The sequence below is a fragment of the Talpa occidentalis genome, unplaced genomic scaffold (assembly GCF_014898055.3).
Source record: "Talpa occidentalis isolate TD23 unplaced genomic scaffold, MPIMG_talOcc4v2.1 talOcc4.5, whole genome shotgun sequence".
In the NCBI taxonomy this organism is placed as follows: domain Eukaryota; kingdom Metazoa; phylum Chordata; class Mammalia; order Eulipotyphla; family Talpidae; genus Talpa; species Talpa occidentalis.
In genome coordinates, this window is record NW_023604861.1 from 113983662 (window position 1) to 114008067 (window position 24406).

General features: G+C 45.0%; 1 protein-coding gene across 1 annotated transcript in view; it reads left to right on the top strand.

Moving 5' to 3' along the window:
* The window catches only part of THADA (THADA armadillo repeat containing), a 287428-nt gene that overhangs the window by 243314 nt on the left and 19708 nt on the right, over positions 1-24406 (top strand). Inside the window, exons 35-36 of the mRNA XM_054687792.1 lie at positions 938-1091; positions 4616-4747. Coding sequence (XP_054543767.1) covers positions 938-1091; positions 4616-4747 — 286 coding nt within the window. The remainder of the gene's footprint in view (positions 1-937; positions 1092-4615; positions 4748-24406) is intronic.

The window sequence follows — 24406 nt, forward strand, 5'->3', positions numbered from 1 at the left end:
CTTTGTTCAGTGAGCAAGAGAGAGAAACCCAGGAAGTGAAGGTCACACCCATTTCATAAGACACAGATAGCACTTTCAGTGATGTCCCATTACTCAGAACTTAATCATACATTACTTCCAAATGCAAGGGAGGCAGGGAAAGATAGTCTTTAGCTGGGTACCACTTGCCTAGCCAAAAATCTGGGATTCTGTTACTAAAGATAGAAGGAGTATCTGATTATTGAGAGCAAATATTATTTGCCACCACAATCTTTGCCCACAAGTTTTGTCTTTACTGCGGCTACTGAATCCACCAATGTTCTGATAACTGCTTTGTATCAGAAAAAATTCAAAGAAGTTGTTCCCTAATTATACTAACTCCATGTTACTGAAAAACAGGTCAGACTTTCTTCCTTGGGCTTAGATATTTCTCCCAATTTGGGATGGAAAAGCAACTTGTAAAAACCTACTTGCTCTCTGGGCTTGGACCTGGTTTGTGGTGACACGGCCAAGCATAAGACCAGAATTTTCAGTGAGTAGGGGACCCAGCGTGGTACCGCCCTCAGGAAAATGGTGAAAATTAAAATCAGCCAACATGGCAAGTACCTTTGCTCTTTCTATGGTAAAACCAAGATGAAAAGGTGAGCTGTGAGGATCTGGCACTGTGGTTCTGTGTAAAAACAGTGCCTGGGCCTGCAATACCATCTCACGGTAAAGTTGGCCAGCAACTGACTGAAGGAATTGAGAGACCAGTAGACGCTCCACCAGTTTAAGCATAGCTGGCCTGTAATAAATGGGTTATTTTATGTAATTAAAAAAGCGGGGGGGTGGGGGGAAGAAAATCATCTTTCCACTTCAGTAAGAGCTAATTTGCAGGCCCAGGTTGGAACAGCTCTTCCCTAAGACCATGTCAGCCCATGACTGCATCTTCTGAACTGCTGTCCATTTGTGCTTCCAGGCTAGGGACTCAGTAGCCCCCGAGCTGAAGCAGTGGGTTCAGTTGGTTGTCTCGTCCTGTGACGATCATCTTCCCACAGTGTCCAGGCTCGCCGCTGCCGAAGTCCTCACCAGTACCACACCTCTTTTCCTCACCAACCCTCATCCCGTTCTTGGTAAGTGTGCTAAGCAGGAAGAAGCCCATGGCACCAGACTCAATGAAAGTGTGAATATATATACTCCAGGATAAAAATGACGGCATGCCCCATTCCTTTTACTCTTTCCAATATAGTCCCACCCTCTTACTTCTGCTGTGATCATTTGTCACCAGTCGCCTCTTAACCGGCCTCTTTCTAGTCAGTCTTAACCTCTGAGCCATTCTCCTTACACATCCAAAGCAATTTTGTGGTCTTTCTGAAATACAAATCTGAGCCTTTCACTCCATTGCTTAAAACCTTCCCGGGGGTTCCCAATGCCTTTAGAATAGAGTCAATACACCCGTTAACATGGCTCATACGGTCCTTCTGTCCCTTGTCCAGCCCTCCCTCCAACTTGGCTGCCACTTTCCAACACGGGCCCTCTGTGTCATCAACAGGGAACAGTTCTCTGAACAAACTGCTTGATGACTTCTGTTTGTCTTTCAAGACTCAGCATAAACATCTATTCTAGGAAGCCTGTTGCAATGATCTAAGTGAGAGATGAATCGGTGAACGGATCAGTGGAAGGCATTCAGGAAATAGTATCAACAAGTCTTGGTGGTGTTGGGGTGTTACTATAAAAATAAGGTTCAAGGATGACTTCCAGTCTTCTGGCTTAAGTGACTGAAGAGACTGCTTGTTCCTTTCCCTGAGCTTAGTTTTAAGTTTAAGGCATCTTTGGGATATAAATCAAGGTAGAGATATTTTGAAATCAATGGATGGTATAAATCTTAGCTGGTTGCTGGCCATTTTCTGCATCTGCATATCTCTTTCTCACCCACACTCTGTTCTTCAGGAGTCATCATTAGGAAAGAGCATCATGTCAATGACATTTGAGAAAAACAAACTTTAGGAAAATCCTATGAAATTGAAAAAGCATGGGTGGTTTGTTTTGAAGAGTAGGGTCTAATAAAAGGAATACCTGGGGCCTGAATCCATGCAGCCATCCCAGCTTTGTCTTCTGTTGCAGGGTTAGCCTGTGTTATGTTGCTCTGATTCTCTTCCATCCTTTAGTGCATTTCTGCTTTGTTCACCTCTTTCTTGGCCGACCCGAGCGAATAAGCTATGGTACCAGCTCCCAAGGAGCTTTCAGTGGAATTGGAGGGAAAGGATTTACAGAATAAAGGAAGGAATTGTCTTTTAGATGGTGAGATTCAAATTTTAAGTGTTAGAAGAGTTCAGATCAGTGAAGTGTCTCTTGTCCCTGGACCTCTCTGGAAAACAAAGTTGTCTTTCATATCCTTGTACTTCTCTCTTCTAAATGACTTCCAGGCATGTTTCTTTAACCCAAAGGGAGATTGAGAGCAAACCTCTTAATATATTGAATTTAATTGGACTAGGGCAATAAAAACAAAGGTTTATAAACTTCGGTGAAACTTCTCCAGTAAGGATAATATTATTTTGCAGGATAATTTCTGGGTGACTTTGGTTGCTCTCACCCTGGCTCATATCAGACAAAATGTGTGTGGAATATCCTGGAATTCCTTAATGAAACTGAGTCCCGGGAAAAAGCTCCTGGTTCATAAATAATTGCTGGTGTTCATCGTAGGCAGTAAGGAGGGTAGTCAGCCATGGCTGATGACCCTCAAGAACATGAAAAGCAGGGATCGAACTAAGAGACAAAAGGACATGGGGACACATCAAGGACAGCAAGGTCATTTAAATAAAAAAAATTGAAATGGACTAAAGAGGGGAGACCAAGGGTCTTGGAAGTAGGCATCACCATGTTGAAGAGGAAAATATGAAAAAGGAAAATATTAGACCCCAGAGAACAATTAAAATGAATTGATTCTGAAATGCTGAGTAAAATTTAAAATGGGATCTATAACAAAAAGGAGAAAACGAAACCCAGAGGGAGCCGTTGCTGTTCCTGGTATGACTAAAGAATTGGCAACTCTGATATCAGATTCTCCTTGGACAGATGCAGGAGAGGGGAGGCTAAGGCAAGTTCTTAGGACAGGATTAGGTCTCCATCGAAGGGCTAGGGGTGATGGGTAGTTGTCCTGCCAGACCCCCCACTGTGACCACAAGCCCTGGCCCACCCGACCTGTACAACATGTGATCTATTCTTGACACCCTGCCCAGCTCTCACCTCCCGCATGAATTCTGCCTCCATTACACCATGCATTATGACCTTTCCCTGTTGTGAGTCACAGCTACACATCTCCATCCTCACTGCCTGGTGTGTTTGCGTTTGAGTTCCTTTCGTTTGCTCAGAAGCACCACCATCCACACAGCACCTAGCATAGAGCCTAGACAGTTCCTGGCCAGGAAAATGACAGTCGGGTAGTGCGTGACACAGAAATGTCACACAGGCTGGAACATCTGTTGTGGTTCCTGGCCCTGTTTTGATTCTGATCCCCCAAAGCATAGTCTTGATGGAAACTGCTTTCAGAATTTGTAACCTCAAACAGTCACTCAAATCAACACCATGCTAATTTCCCCAAAGCGCTCTTGATGCATAAAGCTTCATCCTGAAAATTGTGAGTCATTGTGAACAGTTGGGCCAAAGGCCTTTGTCAGCCTGCAGGTAGCAGGGGTCTTGCCTGGAGCTGATTGCCTCCAGAAGCCTTTTCCCCCCTCATAAAAACAGAAACTGTTTCCAAAACTGCCACCTTTGAGCCCTGTCTTTTTCAGTGTTAATCTGACTCCCATCTCTTTGTTCTTATAATACCCAGAAAAAAAATAAATGATTTTTGCTCATTAAATACTGCTGTTTTCCATCATGGATGTGAAACAGGATTTGTACCTGCTTATAAATTGCATTCTAGTCTGGGGGGGAGGGTAGAAAATCCTATATGTCTGGGCCTCCCTGGTGGTGCAAGGGGTTAAGCACCACACTGTGAAGCAATCCGCAGTCTCTGCAGCATGAGTTCAATCCCTGGCCGGCCAGGGAGCAACCCACATGGCTAGCAGACCTCTCCGGTCTCACCCGCTGCTACCCTCAGCAGTGTATTTCAGTCATTCTGCCTTTTCTGTTTCCCACTCTGTCTCTGGTGAATCCTCTCACCCCCCGCATCTCTGGCCTATACCCCAGCTCTTGTATGCATAAATAAATAAATCTATTTAAAAAAAAAAAACAGGAAACCTTATATGTCTATAAAGGAAACTGATATAAACTAGTATTAATAAAAAATATTTTTAGAAAATAATAAATAGGGCCTCCCCAGTGGCGCAGCGGTTGAGCGCTGGGTTGCGAAGCTGCCCGTAGCCTCTGCAGTGCTGGTTCAATCCCCGGCCGCTGGCAAGGGTCCCACGTGGCACGCAGACCTCTCCTGCCACCCGCTGCTCCCCTCAGCAGTGTACTTCGTCAGTCTGCCTGTTCTGCTTTCCCCTCTGGCTCTGGTGAATTCTCACACCCTCCCACGCTTCTGACTGTACCCAGTGCTTGTATAAATAAATAAATAAATAAATAAATAAATAAATAAATAAATAAATAAATAAATAAATAAATAAATAAAAATTGCATTTTCAGTAACTTGAATTCTTTTTGTTCTTCTTAGGCCTGCAGGATACACTTGCTCTTTGGAGGTGTGTCCTCGCCCTCCTGCAGAGTGAGGAGCAAGCTGTCAGAGATGCAGCCACAGAGACTGTGACGACTGCCATGTCCCAGGAGAACACCTGCCAGTCCACAGGTACCTCGTTCTTAGCTGTTTGCATTCCTTGTTGCTCTTAGACATGGCTCAGAACTCTTTCTCTATAAAGGACTGAGGAGTGGATATTTTGGTGGCCTAACATTTGGTCTCTGTCCCAACTCTGCTGTTCTAGGGGAAAGAAACCCTAAACAAGAGGTAAACAAGTGGACAGAACTGTGTTCCAATAAAACTTTCTTTACAAAAGTGAGCAGCTGCCCAGATTGGATCTGCTAGTCATCATTTGCTGAGCCCTGCTCTAGGACATCACACAGAAAAATTATTTTCAAAGATAGAAATCTAACAAACAGTGCCTTCTGTTATATTGTCATCCTTTTCAAATAAGGCCAAGTCTTGTTATCTGTGTAGTTACATAACCCAGAAATCATAGATCCATCATTTTGATCCTCTGTGGATTTTTATATGCACCAGGAACTGATGCATATAGGTCAAGTTTCTCGTCTTTGTTCCTTGGCTCCTTGTTTGGTGATGACTGTGAACTGGGAGGCAAGAAAAGAGTGAAAAGAGGAACAACCCAGAGGCATAGTCTTGAGCTCCTACACTCTCAGCTGGTCCTATGGGCTCTGGTTATCTGTAAGCCAAGGTAAAAATCTATGGCGGCAAAAGGGAACTGCTGGTTGTGGGTGGAAAATGGGCTGCTGGATGGGAGAGATGGGGGCTTAAAGCAAGGTCACCCCTCTGGACTGGTGGCCATCTGAAAGGTCTCTGGGTCAGCCATGGCAAAGGGAAACTAGCCCATTTGCAGACAGTGGGTTGCAGGCTGGGCAAAGAAATTTACCTTGCTGAACACAGAATGGGAGGTGAAGTAGCCATCCAGTGTTGGTCACCAAGTTAGGGCTCCTTGTTCCTGTATCTCAGGCATGTGGTCCCTGGAAAAGTCCCTAGGAATGTATGATCACCCCCATGTCCGAGTTCTCATAACAGCCTGAGTACAACATGTCCTCAAGCGAGGTGGTTTCATTCCTGGCCAGTGTGGAATGAAATGACGTTATTGGAGGACCTGGTTTCGTTGTACATCTTTTGCTCAAAGTTACTGTTTCCAGAAACCTATTGCTGATGCTAAGTGAGGACTTTTCTCTGCATTTATAGAAAAGGCTAGTTTCTGAAAAATCTCTTGGTGATACCGCTGCAGGGCAGGTTTGGTCTTAGCCAAGTTCAGCTCCACCTCTCAGCTGGAAAGCCTTTGGGCTGGTGCTGGGTGAGCAGCCTTCGCCCCACCCCACTCCCAGGCTGGCAGGCTCCTGAAGAGCCACACTTCTGCCGTGGTGACTGCCGTGGTGATGCATTCCTGCTTCCACTTGTGGGTTTTCCTTAGGACACACAGAGCACCCAGCAAGCGCTTGGTAAATATTTGGTAGTTTGTAATATTTGGAGAATAGAGCTGGCCCAAAGCAAGGGATACTGGATTTTTCTAGGACCCTCTCCTACAAGGATTGGAAAGATGATTTCAGTGGATTTCACAGGTGGACTTCTCTTCTAATCTCCTAACTGTATAGTCTTTGACCTACAGTTTTATTTCTTCCCGGATTTTTCCAAATGAATGTATTATAAAGCTATATTGTCGTGTATAAAATCCTCCTAGTTTGGATAATTTTTCAAGAAATAGAAATATGGGTGCCTTCTGCATGCAAATCTCATTTTTGTATTTCTCATCTTGATCCACAAGGTGGATTTGAGATGTGAGAAAGACAAGAATTGTGTAACTAAATATAGTATGTTACCCTGCACCAGATCCTGCACTAGAGGGGAGAAAAGTTGTACAGGAAGTTATTAGAAAAACTGACAACATCAGAATATTGTCTATAGATTAAAATCAATGTCAAATTTCCTGAATGGGTAACTGTGCTGTGGTTTTATGAGAGAATGTTTTTGTTCTTAAGAAATATACACCACTGAAATATTAAGGGGTAAAGAGGCACTGCGCCTGCACCTTACTCTCAAATTATTCAGGAAAAATAAAACTGTATGCATATAAATAGTTAATACAGATGTGGAGTTGCTGACCTTGCATTTTTTCTGTATGTTTGAAATTATTTCAAAGTAAAATGTTTTTTTAAAAATCCTATTCTGGGGCCTCCCCGGTGGCACAGCGGTTGAATGCTGGGTTGCAAAGCTGCCCACAGCCTCTGCAGCGCCGGTTCGATCCCCGGCCACTGGGCGAGGGTCCCACATGGCGCGCAGACCTCTCCTGCCACCCGCTGCTCCCCTCAGCAGTGCACTTCGTCACTCTGTCTGTTCCACTCTCCACTCTGGCTCTGGTGAATTCGCTCACCCTCCCATGCCTCTGACTGTACCCAGTGCTTGTATAAATAAATAAATAAATCTTTAACAAAATAAAAAAATAAATAAAAATCCTATTCTGGGCCTCCCTGGTGGCGCAGGTGTTAAAGACAGTGCTATCAAACTGTCGCCAGCCACTGAAGCACAAGTTCCATCACCGGCCAGGGAGCAGCCCACATGGCACAGCAGACCACTCCTGTTTTGCCTGCTGCTCCTCTCAGCCATGTGTTTTGGTAGATCTGCCTGTTACTGCTCCCCATTGTCCCTGGTGAATCCTCTCACCATTCCCCCCACACACACACACCCCTCTGGCTTATACTCCAGTTCTTGTATGCATAAATAAATAAATCTTTTTTTAAAAATCCTATTCTACAACCAGAAAAGACCAACACAGTATATATTGATAAAGTATCTTACTGGTTTATCAACAACAATTCCCAGTCATCTTTTTCCTAAATTACATGAGCACATCTTGCTCTCTCCCTCTGTTTTTACTCATTTTGAGTGAAGTTTTGCATCCAAAAAATCAAACTCAAGCCAGATCCTCAGACTTGAGGCTCTCAGCAACATGAGGTCACCGGGCTAGGACACTCACTCAGCGCCTACCCATGTGTTCTGCCTAACTGGTCACATTGAAACTGAACCCCTATACCACAGCTTGATCTTCTTAAGCATGAAATACCCATCTTTCTCCTTTTGATTAAAAAATAGCTAGGGAATGAAGATCACCCCTGATTTCTCACTTTAGTTAGAAGTTAAGTCAGTTGATTCATCAGCACACTAGTCTTATTTTGATATCTCTCAAGAAATTTAAGCAGCTTCTGGCAACTTTTCATATTTCTTCAGCACACGGGGAGTTTTGTAGAATACACAGCTAATGGTTTGCCTTTGGTGTTCCAAATTAATTAGCATTCTTGAATTTTGAGTACCTTGAAAATACATGTTATTAAGTTTGTCCCCAATAAATGGCTTAATAAATGCCAGAGTTATATATTATTAAATTATGTAAATATTTGATGTCTTCATTGAGAAGACTAAATATTGTAAAAACAAAATAACAATTTTCCTCCTAAAAGCACACATACATATACATGGACTCCCTGCCCTCTGAGATCTCATCCTATGATGAGGGCTGGAGGGAAAAACACAAGAGTTTTGTGCTCCTACTGTGAGAATAGAGCTGGCCCAATGCAGGGGATAAATGGGAGCAAGCATTTCAACACAGAAGGAAAAGCCAAAACCCAAACTTGGAGTTGGGAGGAAATTGGGAGTTGATTAGAGAAAAGCAGTTGGACTTACGCGGCCAGAACACAGGCTAAAGCCAGGGAAACACATCTCACATGACCAAGCAGGGAGGGAAGCTGGGTCACCGTGACATTACACTGTGGCCCCATGGTGACTGCCCAGACAGCAAAGCCCCAACCTGTGGCGCTTTGGAGCTTCACACTGAGTCACACACAGTTCCTCCCTCCAACACCCCTCAACTTTCAGGGCTGTCCACCAAGTCTTCCATGCAGTTCTTCACCCCTACACCCCCTCAACCTTTAGAGCTGCCCACCAAGTCTTCCACACAGTTCTTCACACCTACACGCCAACCCCCCCAACCTTTATGGCTGCCCACCAAGTCTTCCCACCTGCCCACCCATCCATCCACGGCCCTCTGCTTTTTTTCAGTTCTTACAAGTCCTGGGAGTCAGGTCCTGAATGAAGGACTCTCTCTGAGTATGGCCTCTCTTGTTCCAAAGGTAGCCCTTTGGGGGGGGTGCGTGTATGTGTGTGTGTGTATTTCATCCTCTCTTCTTCCAAAGGCAGACGTATAAAAGTACCCTTACAGGTTCTCCCCTGCTGCTTACCCTTTAGTAGGTTCTTTCTTAATCTACTCAGATATATTGTCTCCAAAGTGTCTTTTCTGTCCTGTAGTGCAGGGCCTGGCCCAGACTCAATTTTAGAAAGCCTTTAAGTTCCCTAAGTGTCATCTTATCTGTATATATCAAGTATCTTTCTCTAGAGAAGAGTGGCCCAAAAATATTCAGAACCACTGTGCTAGGATGTGCCTTCAGATCTGTCTCCAAATCCCACCTAAGTTCCTCTTGGGACAAGTTAAATTTTTTTTGCCTCTTTCATTTCTTTGTCCCAATTTTTAAATCCTAAATTGTTTTCTCTTCCATCGAGGGTCCACAGCTTTTCCTGTCATGGTCTAAGTATGAGGCAGAAAGTGGTGAAAACTTTTTGCCTAGTACTTCATTCATTCATTTGTTCGTTTATTTGTTCATTCCACAAATATCTACTAAGTAACAGTCCACCTAGTATTTCATGTTCTAATCCAACCACTGTCATTTCTCACCTGACTCCTATTAAAACCTCCAGTCTTGTTCTCCTGCCTTTGCTCTTTTCTGCCTACAAGCCACTATCCAGGTGGCTATAAAGAGCTTTTCTTAAGAAGATCAAATGATGTTGCTCTTCTCATCAGAACTCTCTGCTAGCTTCCCTTCCTTCTCAGGATAATACCCAACTCCTAAAGTAATATACAAGCCCTACCTGACTCACCACTGCCTCCCTCTCTCTCTCCTCCTTCAACCTCATCCCCTACTGTGCCTTCTCCCTCTCTCTGCTCCAGTTACCCCAGTCTTCCTTGGGGTTCTTCACCTCCCCAAGCTCATTCAAGCTCCCTCTTCGGCTTGGAGTGTCCCCACAGGGCTGAGACCTTGTCCTTTCAATCTCAGTTTCGGTATCACCTCTACATGCAACCTGCCTTGACCACTCGGTTTCTAGTAACCACCCAATCATTGGCTACTACTTCACCCTGCTGGTTTAATGCCCTGCATAGTTCTTTCACTATCTTATCCTTTTACTGTTTATTTACTTTGTTATTTGCCTCCCTCCACCAAATAAAATATCCAAGAACATAGGATTTTTGTCTGTCTTGCTGCTGTATTCCCGTAATCTGGCACATAATAGATGTTTAACAAAATCACTGTTGAATGGTCAGTTGAATGAAGGAATGGAGGACTTTATCACAATTGTTAAATACAATAAAAGACTAGTATGCTTAGAATTAAGCTAAGGTGGGGAAGGTAGAACTGTTTGGATTTGTGCTTGTAGGTGATGGATCCTTGTAAAGCAGATCAAGCCAGCTAACGGGCCCCATGTTTTCCTAGAAATACTAATTTAACAAGGCATTGAGTGAGTCTTTACAGAGGTTGGGCCACTGAGGCAGACCTAGAGTAAAATCCACCGCTTCCTCGCTCCCTCCATCCTGTCCCCTACTAGACTCCATCCTGTCCTGAGCTAGATGGAATTTCTTGAGCCTACAGACCTGGCCCAGGGCTATATCAGGAAATGCCCAGCAGGGGGAGACCTTTCAGCTAATGGTCAGCTCTGGTCAGGGGAGAGGCCCAGTGCTGGATGAATCCATCCTAAGGTCTAAAGTTGGTGGCAGCAGCTCTAAGAATGGGGTCCCCATTCTGGCAGTCTCTTTTTCTGAGTATGCCAGTGGTGGGGTGCGGAGAAGGAGAACATCACCCCCAGGATCCGTGTTCCTGCTTCATTTTACCTCTTTAAATTCTCCAGCCACTCTGATATATTTCCCTTTTGCTCTTCATGTTACATATGAAGTTCAGAGACCTATAGGCCTGAATGCAGGATCCCGTGGAGGATAAGCACAGGTTCCCATGGTAACAGACAAAGGCCTTGCTCTTTCAGTGTCTCATCTTCTAAGTCAGGAAAAAGACCTGTGTCAGGTTTGGTGACCTAGAAATTGCTAGAGGGGGACATTGAAGGCCCTGTGAATAGAAAGGAGACACTGATGATTTTGTTAATGGGAAGGGCACGTTGAAGGTCTTCTAAACTTAATGTTGCATTTGAAAGGAAGATACTGGAATCATAACCCAAGAAAATGGATTGGGGAGCCAAGAGCGCAGATAAGCAGAGTGGGTCCCAGGAGAAAACAGAGCTGTGGTGGCACTAGTGGTGGTTGCAGTAAGAGGTGGCAGAAACTCATACAAGCCAGGCTCGTTGTGCCTCCATTTTCCAGTCTCCTTCTTAGAGGAGGGAAGTTAGTCACACAACCTGAGGACTCTAGAGCCTCTGATACGCAGAGGCAGAAGCTGAAGCCCAGGACAGGTAAATGATTTCCCCAGTGTCACACTTTAGTAGAGAAATGAAAGCTAAAGCCCAGACCCGCTGAGATCCAGGACGTGCTCCCCAAGCCCTGGTTTCCAGAAAGTAAGTGAAAGAAATGCAGGGCTGCCCACTGAGAATTATATGACTCTGGGGATGGGGAGAAGCTGGACCTCAGCTGGGGGTGAGGTGGGTGCCCTGGGGTAGGGGTAGAAGAAATGGAGGACGTCCCTGGAGAGAGGGCTGGAGGAGCTCCAGCATCACAGGGGCGAAAACACAGTGTTCTATGAAGCCAGGCATCTCCCAGCATTAAAACCAAACCCCTCATGCAGTCAGTCCTGAGATTCCACGGCCTCCATCCCTCCTGGGCCTCTCGCCCGTGGCCATCGGGGTGTTCATCTCCAGTAGTTCCCTGTCGCCCACCCTACCCACAGTTTTGCTTTCCGGGGCCAACCATGATCCAAAAATACTACTACGTACAGTGAGATATTTTGAGAGAGAAACCATATTCACGTAACTTTTGTTATGGTATATGTTGTTATACTCATTCTCCTTATGATTAGTTAGTGTTGTCAGTCTCTTACAGTCCGAATTTATAAATTAAACTTTATGATAGGTATAACCATTTAGGAATAACTCTGTGTGTGTGTGTGTGTGTGTCTACACATATATATGTGCTTCACATATATATGAGGTTCATTACTTAGCCCAGTTTTCAGATCCACTACAGTCTTAAAATGCATGTCCCACAGATAAGCAGGGACTGCTGTATATTGTCAGTAGGGTTACAGGAGAGAAAACATAAGGAGTTAGGGATTGCAAGCCTAATTCCCCAACATACCTCTAGCATTGCCTACATGGAGGGGCAGAGAAAATGACTATTGAAGAAAAGTAACTATAAAAAATGGTCCTTAAATTTCTCACTTATTCCTTCAAAACAGAGATTCCTGATCAAGGAAGAATTGTTTGTCCCCCTCACCTCCCAGCTGCAGTGGGCTGTCCCAGTGGGGTCCAGTGACCACATATCAAATTGCCTTTCCCCTCGGTTGTTGTCCCAGGAGTCTTGGGCTCCTGACATTCACCTGCATCTCAGTGAGTACGTCATTGGCAGCTAGCTTCCATGATGTGCAAAAGCAGATGCAAACTAACGCTCACATCTAAAGCTGGGGGCAGGCTGTCATTGCCACTGAGTACCCTGACTGGGCCTGGTTGCTGGGGTGATGAGATTGTTTCCATGGCCTCCCAGTGACTAAGCCCCAGAGAAACAACAACAGGCTCCTTTCGAGGAAATGAGGGTCACTTTTGCATCATTTTGCCTTCAGTGTTGCTGCTCCTGAAAGCCAAGCTCCCAGGGCCCAAGGTGACTGACCTCTGTGGGTGACGATAAGCCCACAGCCTGCGGCTTAACCATCTGGCGCTGACGTGGCTGGCAGTGTTTTGTCTCCCCTCTCAGTCAGGGCAAGACCCATGCCCGGTGAGCCTCTCCTGTTCATGACCCCAACTTTACCTCTTCTCTGCTTTTCCTTTTTTCACCACAAGAGCCTTCATTTTCCTTGCAGGATTTTCCTTGTCATTATGGCAAACACGCTTCCTCTTTGAATCTCAGCCAGCTTCAAGAGTTAGGATGAGTCCCCTTCCTTGTTCACCCCTAGGACGACTGAGGAGTCCTGCTGACCGGCACCCCACCAGCCCTCTCATAGGTTTAGGCCTGACTCCTGCCCTTCCTGAGCACTCCCCACACACCTTGTCTTGGTCACTGACCCATGCCCCTTCCCCACCCAAGTTCACCCACCTATAGGCTTGCCAGAGGGCTAATCTTCTCCAATGCCAGCAACCAGGTGACTGGCAAGCCAGACTATCACAATGTAACTGCTACCCCTGAAAGTACATCTGGCCACCAGAACACCCCCTCATTCTTCAACATCCTGCTCTTAGCCAAGGAGGTGTGAAGAATGACATCAGACCCTCATCCTGACCTTAAACCAAGTTCTGTTCTCAAGGCCTCAGTGATCATCTGCACATCCTTGTCCCAAGGTGCTTTTTTGACCACGAGTATCAGCCTGGCAGGCGGTCATCTAGACAGAACACAGTAGGAGGTGGCATCTTTGTGGTGAAAGGCCTCACAGGGAGTATTATCATCTGTGCACATGGTGGGGGGGGGGTGTGCACACTAGATAGGTGTGTAGGTTGGTGTGTAGTAAATCTGTGCACCTTTCAGGGCGGCTCTTATAAAGAACACGTAGAATTGGTGTGGATGTAAATATCGAGATGGGTGTTGTGAGGAGAGTGGGATTTTAGGAGATAGGTTCTGGCCACTTGACTGTAGCATCCTGAATAGGCTCTGACCGCAGGACTGTAGCATCCTGATTAGCAAAAGTAAAAAGCGTTACTCACCCCTACATGCACACATGCAGTCCCAGTGCCAGGAAATCCGAGCTGTAGTTTAGTACTTCAGTTTCTCAAAAGCTGCTTGAGAGGCTGGTCACCAGCCCATAGGCGCATCGTGCGACAACCAGACACAAAGACCGGCCTGAGCACAGTTTGCTTCCCTCTTACGCTCCTGCTGTCTCCTTCCTGCTCCCCTCCTCCAACCTCCAGCGGAAGTGCTAAAGTTCCTGGAGTACAACCAAGGATCGTGGTTTGGAGCATATCCTTAAATGGCCCTTCTGGAGTATTTTCTCGAGCTTCCAAGCATAAGACACCTGGTGTTTTAGTTGGGGTATAGGCTTGGCACCTATGACAGAGAGCCGTGTTAACAGTGACTTCAAGTTAGCTGTGTATCTCTCCCTCACTTAATAAAATCTCCAAGGTCTGCTATGATAGTCAAAATCACCAGGACCCACCCTTTGTTGGTGCTATGCCATGGTCAAGGCCCCGTTCCTCTCACAGACCAAGGTGGCAGTTCCAGCTCCCAGTTCCATGTCCACAGTCCAGTGGGCAGGAAGCAGGTAGGGAAAGGCCACCAGGAAGTCACACACATCACTTCCAGTGCTGTCTCGTCAGCCAGGCCTGACTTGTGTGCCACGTGGCTCAGCAACATGGTTTGGAGTTATGTGGACCCATGTCAGCTAAAAAAAGCTATTCCTTTGTACGGAGGGAAGAATGGATTTGGAAAGACAGGACCTTCGCTTCTCTCCATTTCCCATCTTCTTGTTTTCACACAGGTACTCATTACTGAGTTCCTGGAAAGTTCTGGCTATCTGCTAACAGCTAGAGACACAGAAATAAATAAGATAGAGCCCGTCTTCTTAAGTATTGGGAGCCACTCTGTCAGTGTCCTTCTACCTCAAATCAACAGATTTCCCTCTATTTTCATCAAAATTATTTTTAGCAACTCACGTAAGAAAAAGAACCAATTAGCAAGAATTTTGATCTAAATGTTTTCATTCATTTGTTTAGATGTGTATCCCCATTGCATTTCTTAGGACCACACACAACCCAAAATGCAAAAACATCCTCATTAGGAAACAAGATCTCAAACCTAATGCAATTGTGTATGCCACAGCTAGAATTTACTAGAAAGATTTCTCTTTAAAGGGGAAGTTAGGGACAAGAGACCTAAGTATGGGGAGATTGAAGCGAGTGTCCAAAGTCACCTCTTGACATAAACCCTGCCCATCCTTTTACTGTGCATGTCCATATCCTTGTCCACCTACATGAAAATTGCTAATTCCACGAGGCTGAGCACCAGGCCCTCCTTTTGGGACCTTTGTATTCTCTTTCCTTTTGTTAGACCCACACTGTTTAGCTCTTATATTGTTTCTTGGTTGTGATCCCACCCACAAGATAAGCTTTGGTGGGGAGGGGCAGGAGCCTCTATCAGGTCAAAGCCAGACACATGCCCTTCTGGAGCAGCTGCGTCAGGCTGACATGCTGCTGCGGTAGCAACATGGGTGTTTTGGAGATGAACATGGACATGATGCTGAAGTGGGCAGCTGTGCTTGGGTGTCCTTAGGTGGGAGTCCCATGCCCAGCCTCACAGTGAGCCCCAGATGCCCAAGAACTTGGCCCAAGCCTTTGGGGTCAAGTTAGATGGGGCCGGGTTAGCAGAGCCTTCCAAGCAATGCAGTCCCATCATAACCAACAGTAAAATTCTCTTAAAAGCCAGTCATTGAACATGGTGAATCTCCTTCAGAGTCACAAATGTGTTCGTTTTTTCTCAAAAGTTAAAGAAAAAATCCGATTTCTGCCCCTCCTCCTCTTCCTTAATCTGTTCCAAATGAGAGCTTTGAGGAGGAAAACTCCCCAGAACCTACTCTGTTAAGCAAATTGGTTTCTGCTGTGGAGTGGGACTGGGGTGGGGAATGGAGTTAGGAAAATATATGGAACCTGACATAAAAGATTGGGTTTGTGTTTGAAAAAGGATTCGGGTTGTTTTCAGGTTTTGAATTACAGCTTGGGCGTGTTTGAAGCAGCAGAATCGAGCAGCACCTCGACCCACAGCCTTTAAGGGTTTTTCATTCAGCTCCTCCTGCCTGGACCGGTCCCTGTTCAAGATGCCTTGCTTGGCAGGCTGGCCGGGAAGCCTTCCTTCATAAATAACTCCTGGGGGAGTCAGGAGTGATAACAGACGTTTTAAGTGGAAGCCGAACTGCCTTAAGCACTTAAGAAAGGGCCCTGCACCAGCCTGGCCCCGGAATCTCCTTGCCAAGATGCATGAACGCCTGTCAAGGTTTCAGTTTGGTTACTCTAATTTTATTATTTCTCTAACCTCTCTAACCAGCAGGGTGGTTGAGGCTCCGATTGTGAATCCTGTTTTTATTTTTCACACTCTATTTTTATACTTTGAAGCTGTGGTTATAAAATATACACTCAAAAATGTTGGCTCCATACCCGCAAGACCCAGGAGGCTTTCCAGATGCACGGTGTTGGGGCTGCTCCCAGCAGCGCCCCTGCCCCCACCTCTGGCCTTTCGAGGGGGGTTGGGAGGGGAGGCGGGGACATGAGGGACAGCAGTTGCTGTCAGAGACTGGTTCAACCATGAGCAGAATTCTGGCCAAATGTTTTAGATTTGACTCTGAGAAAATTGGCAGGAATATTTTTCTGGTGGCTTCCCAAGCACACGATGAGAGGTCAGAACCCTTAGAAGCAGAAGTTTCAGATAAAAGTTTCATTCATCTCCGTAGCACAGTTCTCCTGGCCCCCGGCCTCCCCTGCAGAAGGTGCGGGAGGCATGACACCTAAGTAAAAGCCATGCCAGCAAAGCAGACTAATTTTTTCATTCACCACCATTTGCTGGAAGTGGTCACTGCCTTCCTGTTACCATAGAACTCAGAGAATGGGGCTGAGAAATCATCCCAAGTGCTGACCTTCCCATGTTCTTCTCCAGCCAGTCCCAGCCCTTTCCAGTTTTCTTGTCTTCTCTTTTGCCCCAGCCCTTCCCTTCTTGCAACCAGAATAGATCTAGGAATCTCCTGCTGTTGTTTCCACCTTGGCTACAAGCAGCACTGGGTCTTTTGAACAGACTTGTCCATAAATCTTAGATTGTTTTTCATCTTTGAAAAAGCCGCTGCTATCAGCAAGTCATTATTCACATGGAAGGGGCAAGAAAAAGTTCGCCAAATTTCAAACGTCAGTTTCTTTTCACTCCATTTCACAATATCCACTCCCCAGAAACCACAGAAATTTAAAAAAAACCAGTCCCAGTAGAGAAAGTACCCTGTGGCAGAGGTTGCCAGAACCAGGGCCAGCCACCTGGCTGGGGAGGAGGCAGGTTTGCCTGGATTGGTTGGCTGACTGAAACCCATAAGGAGAAATAGTTTAAGGGTCCCAGAGAATTAACAACCCATTGTTTTCATTTTTTGAGTGGTGCATTTGGTGAGTGGGCGAATGGAATGATATTTATAATGAAACCTAGCTGTTACTATAAATTCAAAATAAGGAATAGAGCAGAACATACCCAATGGATTATAACATATTTCAACTCCATGTTATAGCAGCTTTTGGAGAGCTGGAAGGGGACTGAATTTGAAACAAATTGGAAGAGAAAGGAAGGGCGGGGGGGGGGGGCAGTGAAGAGAAACATATTCCCAGTTAGGGACCTGACTTGTTCTGTCTTTCTGCTTTGTCATTCTCAGCACATTGGCCTTTGACTTCATGTTTGTTCTCATGGTTACGAGATGGCTTTGTACCTTCAGATATCACCCCAACATTCTAGATAGGAAGGAAGGAAAAAGAAGGATCATAAAACTTTCTTATCATAAGTTTGTTTGTTTGTTTGTTTGTTTCTATCCAGGAAGGAAAAACTGCCCCTCTGCCTCTCAATCTACCCCCTCCTCTATCTCCCAGCAGCTCTCTCTCTCTGTACTTCAGCCTGGCCAGGTCTGGGTCCATGGCCATCTTACCTGCAAAGGTGGGCTGAGAGAGGAATTAACATACAAAGGAGAATGAGACAGGGCTAGACACATCACCTGGAACTCGATGTGTCACCTCCCAGAACACAATTGACTTCTGTTCGCAAAGAAGAAGGGGGATGACTATTGGCTGGACTGCTAGGAGAGGACTTAGTGTGTACCAAGGGAGTGCCACGACACGCTCAGAGAATTAAAACATTCCAGTATGAGGAGTAGAGATTAGGGGTGGAATGGGGGAAAGACAAGAGCTAAAACTAGAGAGGTGAGGGCCAGCTCCTCAGAGGCCAAGAATGCCAGTGCCCTGCTGATGACTCTACAGGCACCTTCCATGTTCTCAGTAGGAAGCTGAAGAGATCGCTGTACACTGCCTGGAAAAAGGGAGGGAACGCCAGTATCCTCTAAAGCAGTGGTTTCACAGATCACCCGAGGATCTTGTGAAAATGAGCTGCTGACTCAGTAGGTCTAGAGCAAGGATGTGATTCTACATTCCTTACAGACTCCCAGGTACGCTGCTGATGTGGATCTGGAGACCATACTGTGCATAGCAAGACCCTAAAGGATATCGCTTGGGGAATAAAGGCCCAAATGTGTTTGTTAAGCATTTTAATGTAACTATTAATATAACTGAAATTAAGACTCAGATCATTAAAGAAAAAATATAATTAATAATTCTTAGATCAAGTTCCCACCCCCCCCACCTCCAACCCCACCCCCAAGGCAAAATCTGATTATCTTTTGGGAATCCTATAACAGAAAGGCCAAACAAACCATAGTTTAAACAGTGAAAATTTATCATTCTCTGAAGTTCAAACAGATCACAAGGAAGTGTAGGCTGATCCACAGCTCTCAGTCAGAGGAACCCGGGCCCCAGGCTTCCTGTGTCTTTCTGCTTCACTAGCCTTCCCTCCTCAAGGTCACCTCCAGATGACTGTTATTAGCCATCGTGTCCTCTTTGCAGGTGAGAAGAGAGCATTAAAGAGCTCAAGGCCTCTGCATGTTAAGGAGCCTTCCCAGAGCCCCATATAACATTTCTGTTTACCTCTGGTTAACTACAAGAAGTGCAAAGAAATTCACTTGGGCAGGGAACATAACCTAGCACATCTAGCTGTATGTGATTTTGATACAAGAGATACACATAACATGACATTGAATGACTGAGATAACAGAAAAAACAAAACTTCTAGGCAAACTACCAACAAAAAGAAAACAGAGATGGTATAGTAATATTAGGCAAACTAAAATTTCAGACAAAAAGTATGAAGATAGTCAGGAAGGGAAGCATTGAGTAATGATAGAAGGTTTAATTCATAAGGAAGATTTTACCTGCATAAACCTTTATACATCAGGCAAAATAGCATGAAAATATATCCCCCTCCAAACCATTAGAAATACTAGGAAATAGTTGTTAAAATCACAACCATAGTAGGATACTTCACCTACCTTTTTTTTTTTTTACTTCACCTACCTTTCTCAGAACTTAAGAGGTAAAGCACATCAAGCATAAATATTATAAAAGATTTGAGTACCATATTTAAAAACTTGAATATGTATAAACTCTGCAGACAGAAAATAAGCATCCATTTCAAATAGCTACATAAAAATTGCTTACATTTTAGGTCAGCAAGAAAAATTCAATTCCATAAAGTAGGAATCTTTCTAAGCCACATTCTGACCAAATTGCAAGCCGATTAGAAATTTAAAATGAAAATATAACAACAAAATGTCACTTGGATATTTATATACAATCTTCTAAATAAACTATATGACAACAATAAAACAAAAAGTAAAGACTCCTCTGCAGCCCAATCAAATGTAAACCATCAAGATTTTAAGAGATAATCCTCTCCTCATAATATACTAGACAAATTTTTACCCATAATATGTAAAGAATTCTTTAAAAATCAATATGTGAAGATAACAGAAAGAGGCAGTAGAGCTCCGTCATATCCCCCAGACCTGGAAAGAATAAAAAGATCGCTCTGACCTAGCGTTGCTAAGACTGTGAAAGAACAGGCATAACCAGAGCGCTGGAACTATAAATTGGTAAATTTTTAGAGGAATTTTAATGGTATCTATAGAAAATGTAAATGCATGACCAACTGCGCTCCAGTAATTTCACTTCTAAAACTTTACTTTCTGGAAACGTGCACATGTACAAAGTTATAGATTCAAGGTTATTGCTTTCAATATTGTAGCAGGTAAGATGAAGCAACCTAACTGCCCATCAGAGGATTAATTAAATAAACTTTGATATATCCATGAATCATGAGGCAATAAAAAAAATGAAGTAAACCTATATGAAAGCTATTCATGATCTATTATTACCTGAACAAAAGCAAGTAGTAGAAAATGCAATTATGGAATGATCCCATACTATAATAATAAAACTATATTCAATTATTAATATACTGACATCAATATTATATAATATTATTATATGTAAATACATCACCTTTTTAAGTGCAGAAGGCCCTGAATTACTCTCCAGTGTACACAGGGAGCTGGCAAGGACCTTCAATGCTGGCACTGGCTGGGTGTGCAATGAGAACAGGGCTCAGTTGTACACAGGTGTTGCAATTTGCTATGTCACCAGGTCCCCCAGCAGGGACCCCAGCAGGCCCCGGGATCAAGACTGCTAGGGCAGCTCCACGGTGGCCTTTTGACCCTTAGCAGAGGCTATGCCCACGAGCCTGTCCGCATTCTTTGGGTCTTCTGGGTGAACTGGCGCCTCCCCAGTTCAGGACAGTCTCTTGCCCATTTCCCTGATCATGGTTGTATGGACGCAGTCTTGTCATTCTAAAAGTGACTGTAGGGCCTCCTTGTGGTGCTTAAGTCTCAGCCCTATCAAGCTATCTCGAGCCACTGCAGCACGAGTTCCATCCCTGGCCAGAGAGCTGACCCATTTGGCACGGGAGACCTCCCCTGTCTCACCCACTGCTCCCTTCAGCAGTGTATTTCAGTCTGTCCTCCTATTCTGTTCCCCACTCTGTCTCTGGTGAATGCACTCACCCCCCTGTACCTCTGGCCTACGCCCCAGCTTTTGTATGCATAAATAAAATTTAAAAAAAAAAAAAGTAGGGCCTCCCCGGTGGCGCAGCAGTTGAGCGCTGGGTTGTGAAGCTGCCCGCAGCCTATGCAGCGCCAGTTCGATCCCCGGCTGCTCCCCAGCCACGGGAGGAGGATCCCGCATGGCACACAGACATCTCCTGCCGCCTGCTGCTCCCCTCAGCAGTGTACTTCGGTCCTTCTGCCTGCTCTGCTCCCCGCTCAGGCTCTGGTGAATTCTCTCACCCTCCCGCGCTTCTGACTGTACCCAGTGCTTGTATGTATAAACAAACAAACAAATAAATCTTAAAAAAAAAAGTGTACTTATGACTTGATCATTATCAAATTATGATAACAAAAGTGACGGATGGTAATTAAAATTCACTTTAAGATTTTTTTTATAGCACCCTAGAATTTATGGACTGTGTCTTGTTGCAGCATTGCTTATTCCTTAGTGTTCTGCAAACTTAACCTTCACCTCAGAATCTCCAGAATCCTCCAGAATCTTCAGGAAATCCCACACAGGCCAAGTCACACACAGTCCCAATGAAACTCTGGAGAGAGTTTTTTAAGACTTTTTAACCATTGGCAGAGAGAGAGGCTGACATAGTCTCAGCTGCACTGGAGAGTACTTAAGTACTGATAGTCCCCACTTGCTGATTTCTATCATGCTTAGCAAAATCTCTGTGTTGCTTCACTCATTTGTAAAAGTAACCTTCAAGTTGATTTCCCCCCGGCCCTCAGTGTAAATATTAGCCTAGCCCAAAAAATCATTTGACCTCTGGTGTAGGGTTGCCAGATTTAGTCCTATAAAAATATGGGACACCCAGTTAAATTAGAATTCCAGATAAACCACAAATAGCTTTTTGTGCTTCCTGCAGTATTTGGAGCATACTGGCATTAAAAAGTTATTCATTATTTATCTGAAATTCAGATCTAACTAGCATCCTCTGTTTGATCCAGCAATTCTTCTCCAGTGGGCTTTTGTGGTTCCCTCATTCTCAGGTTGGCATCTGAAAGTTTGAGGATAAAGATGAGTAGGAGTTTAAGTAATAGTTACTCACTAATAGGCATTGCCTGAGCAACTCTAAGTCTCTTTACTCCCAAACCTGTGGAAAACCCCCTATTTTGCCGCCTGCCTTCCTTCACTCCCCTACTTCAGAGCTTCAGCCCTGCTTCCTGCCCCTGGGCTTTCTCTCTTAGTCTGTGGCTTTCCCTTATCCTCACTTCTCTTCTTTCCTCATTTTGCTCTCGGTGGTCCATCCTATATAATTAAAGTTTACGTATTTGAGTGTTGGTTATAACTACAAAATAAGATTTTATGTTCCTTCCTGTAATTTAAATAGCAGGGGAATTAAACTTTCTGCGTGTCTTTTACTTTTCTTGATAGGTAACCTTAAGTTCATTTTTAGCTATGAGAATCATTGACCCTCACCATGAGTGGGAAGAAAGGTCTTCCATTTTGGGAATCAACTCATGCATCTTGCTGAGATGCCATGCTTCAGGGAAAATAGGGGTAGAATAGAAGAAGCTGAGGCTCCTCAGCTGAGTGGGGGGCTCCTCAACCTATTCAGGGAAGACTAGGAGGCCTCCTGTGCAGCCTTTAAGAATTGGGCCCAGCTGCCACCTCTCTGTCACTGATCCACCTGACTTACCATCAAGAAACAGCCCCTAATAGGCAGTGAAGAGCATAATTTTGGCCTAATGAAGAGGGCCTGGTGACCCTCTTCCATTTTCTACCTCTCTCTAGGAGCTAATACTGAAGGAAATTCCATCCTGGCTCAGTCCACTGAAGTGGGGTCGGGGGGGTGGGGGGCGGTTTCACGGTTCTCTGAGTTCCTCCTGCATTAAAATCTCTGCTTTCTGTCTTTTGCTCCCAGGGATTCTGGCATCTATCCTTTTTCACCAGTCTCTTCCCACCTTTATTTCTCCATCCCCACTCTCCACCCGCCAATAGAGGGACCTCTTCCCTAACTGAGGAGCTGTTTTCCCATCTGGAAAGGAGACCTTTGGAGGACAGTGCCATCTTGGAGAGAATAGTAATCTGGGAACCTAGTTGATTCTAGTTTCTATGCTGAACTAGTTGATTCTACTCTCTTGACTTCAGTTCTGTCATCTGTAAAATGGGGATGGTCACAAATCTCACAGAATAACTATTAAAATATGAGTGGAAACAAATGTCAAAAAGTAAGCCAGTTTTGGGCCTCCCTGGTGGCGCAGCAGTTGAGCGCTGGGTTGCGAAGCTGCCCGCGGCCTCTGCGGTGCCGGTTCAATCCCCAGCTGCTCCCCCCCGGCCACCAGAAGAGGGTCCCACATGGCGCGCAGACCTCTCCTGCCGCCCGCTGCTCCCCTCAGCAGTGTACCTCGGTCCTTCTGCCTGCTCTGCTCCCTGCTCTGGCTCTGGTGAATTCTCTCACCCTCCCGCGCTTCTGACTGTACCCAGTGCTTGTATAAACAAAACAAACAAACAAATAAATAAATAAAACATGCCTCTATTAAAAAAAAAAAAAAAAGTAAGCAAGTTTTCATTCCTATTCCAAATACTGAATGATACTTGTTCAGTGCCAGAAAACCGGAAACTTGTTCTTGGTCATGGAATCCTTTTCAATCACCCAGGGAGAGAACATCACCCCTGTATTTTGGAGGCATTTTTTTATTCCTTGTGTTGTGGATTCATGAACATCTCAGTGTTCTCTGCTAGGCAGAGGAAAACTAAAGTGGCTGAAAGAATAAGTATGTCCCCCTCAACCTTCCATCACATGTCTTGTAGAAAGGAGCTCAGCTCTTTGAAAAATGCAGCTGATGGCCTGGGGAGGCGAGTCAAGGTGTCTTCTGTACCCTGCAGAGGAAGCTGCTACATGAGTTTGAGGTCAACACTTGCCAAATGGCTGTAGCTGCCCAAGGAATTTTTGGATCAGCTCTCTCAACTTTGATGGGAAGAAAATAACAAAGCCTCACCCACCCAGAGCCTGTTGCCTTTTGCATGTCAGCTGTTTGGTGCAGAGACCTTACCCCAGCTGGAAACCCGATAATGAGGGAGGCATAAGAATCGGGGCTTCCCAGCGTGTGTGGGAAACTGAATATTAGAGGCCACAACATTCCAGCTGCTTGGACGAAGCTGGTGCATTCCCTTGGTTACAGGCTTTGGGGCTCCAAAGGCATAGATTTAGCCTGAGCCTTGTCTCAGCAGTCGCTGAGGGGGCCCACACCCCTGGTCACCTTGAAGTTCTGTTCAGTTCTCACCTTCACAGCAGCCCCACAGCAGTGAAAAACAATGAAGATCAGCCACACCCGTGGAAATTCATGGCAGGGAAAGAAGGTGGGAGCAGCATCAAAGCCTCTTGTAACCCAAGAATTCCTCAGCAGCTCGAGTCCCTTAATAATTATGGTTTGGAGATTTGCCAGAAAGCAAAACCACTTAGCATGCCATATTTAACAATGAACAGTTTTCTGTGTTCATAATAGTCACTGTGTGGAGCAAATAGGCACCTTGAACAAAGGGGAGGATATTTATATGTGTATATAAAATAACCCGCACCACCTTAAACCAAAGCATGTCTGCAGGGAAAAATGTGGCACTTCCCTCCTCACTGGTACCTGTTTTATGAGCAAGTTGGAGAAAGGCTATTTACCCTGCCCCGCCCCCAACTCTCTGAAATTAAAAAACAAACCAAAAAGCTCTCACCCAGAATTTTCCAAACTTATTTAATAGCCAAATATTCCCCCCTACCTCCTTTTGGATTCAGAGTTTATTTTGTTTTGTTTGTTTTTAAATACCTGCTAACAGTCTAAAAAGCTAGCATCCCCATGACAACTTTTGGGAAATAATGGCCAATGAGGGTAG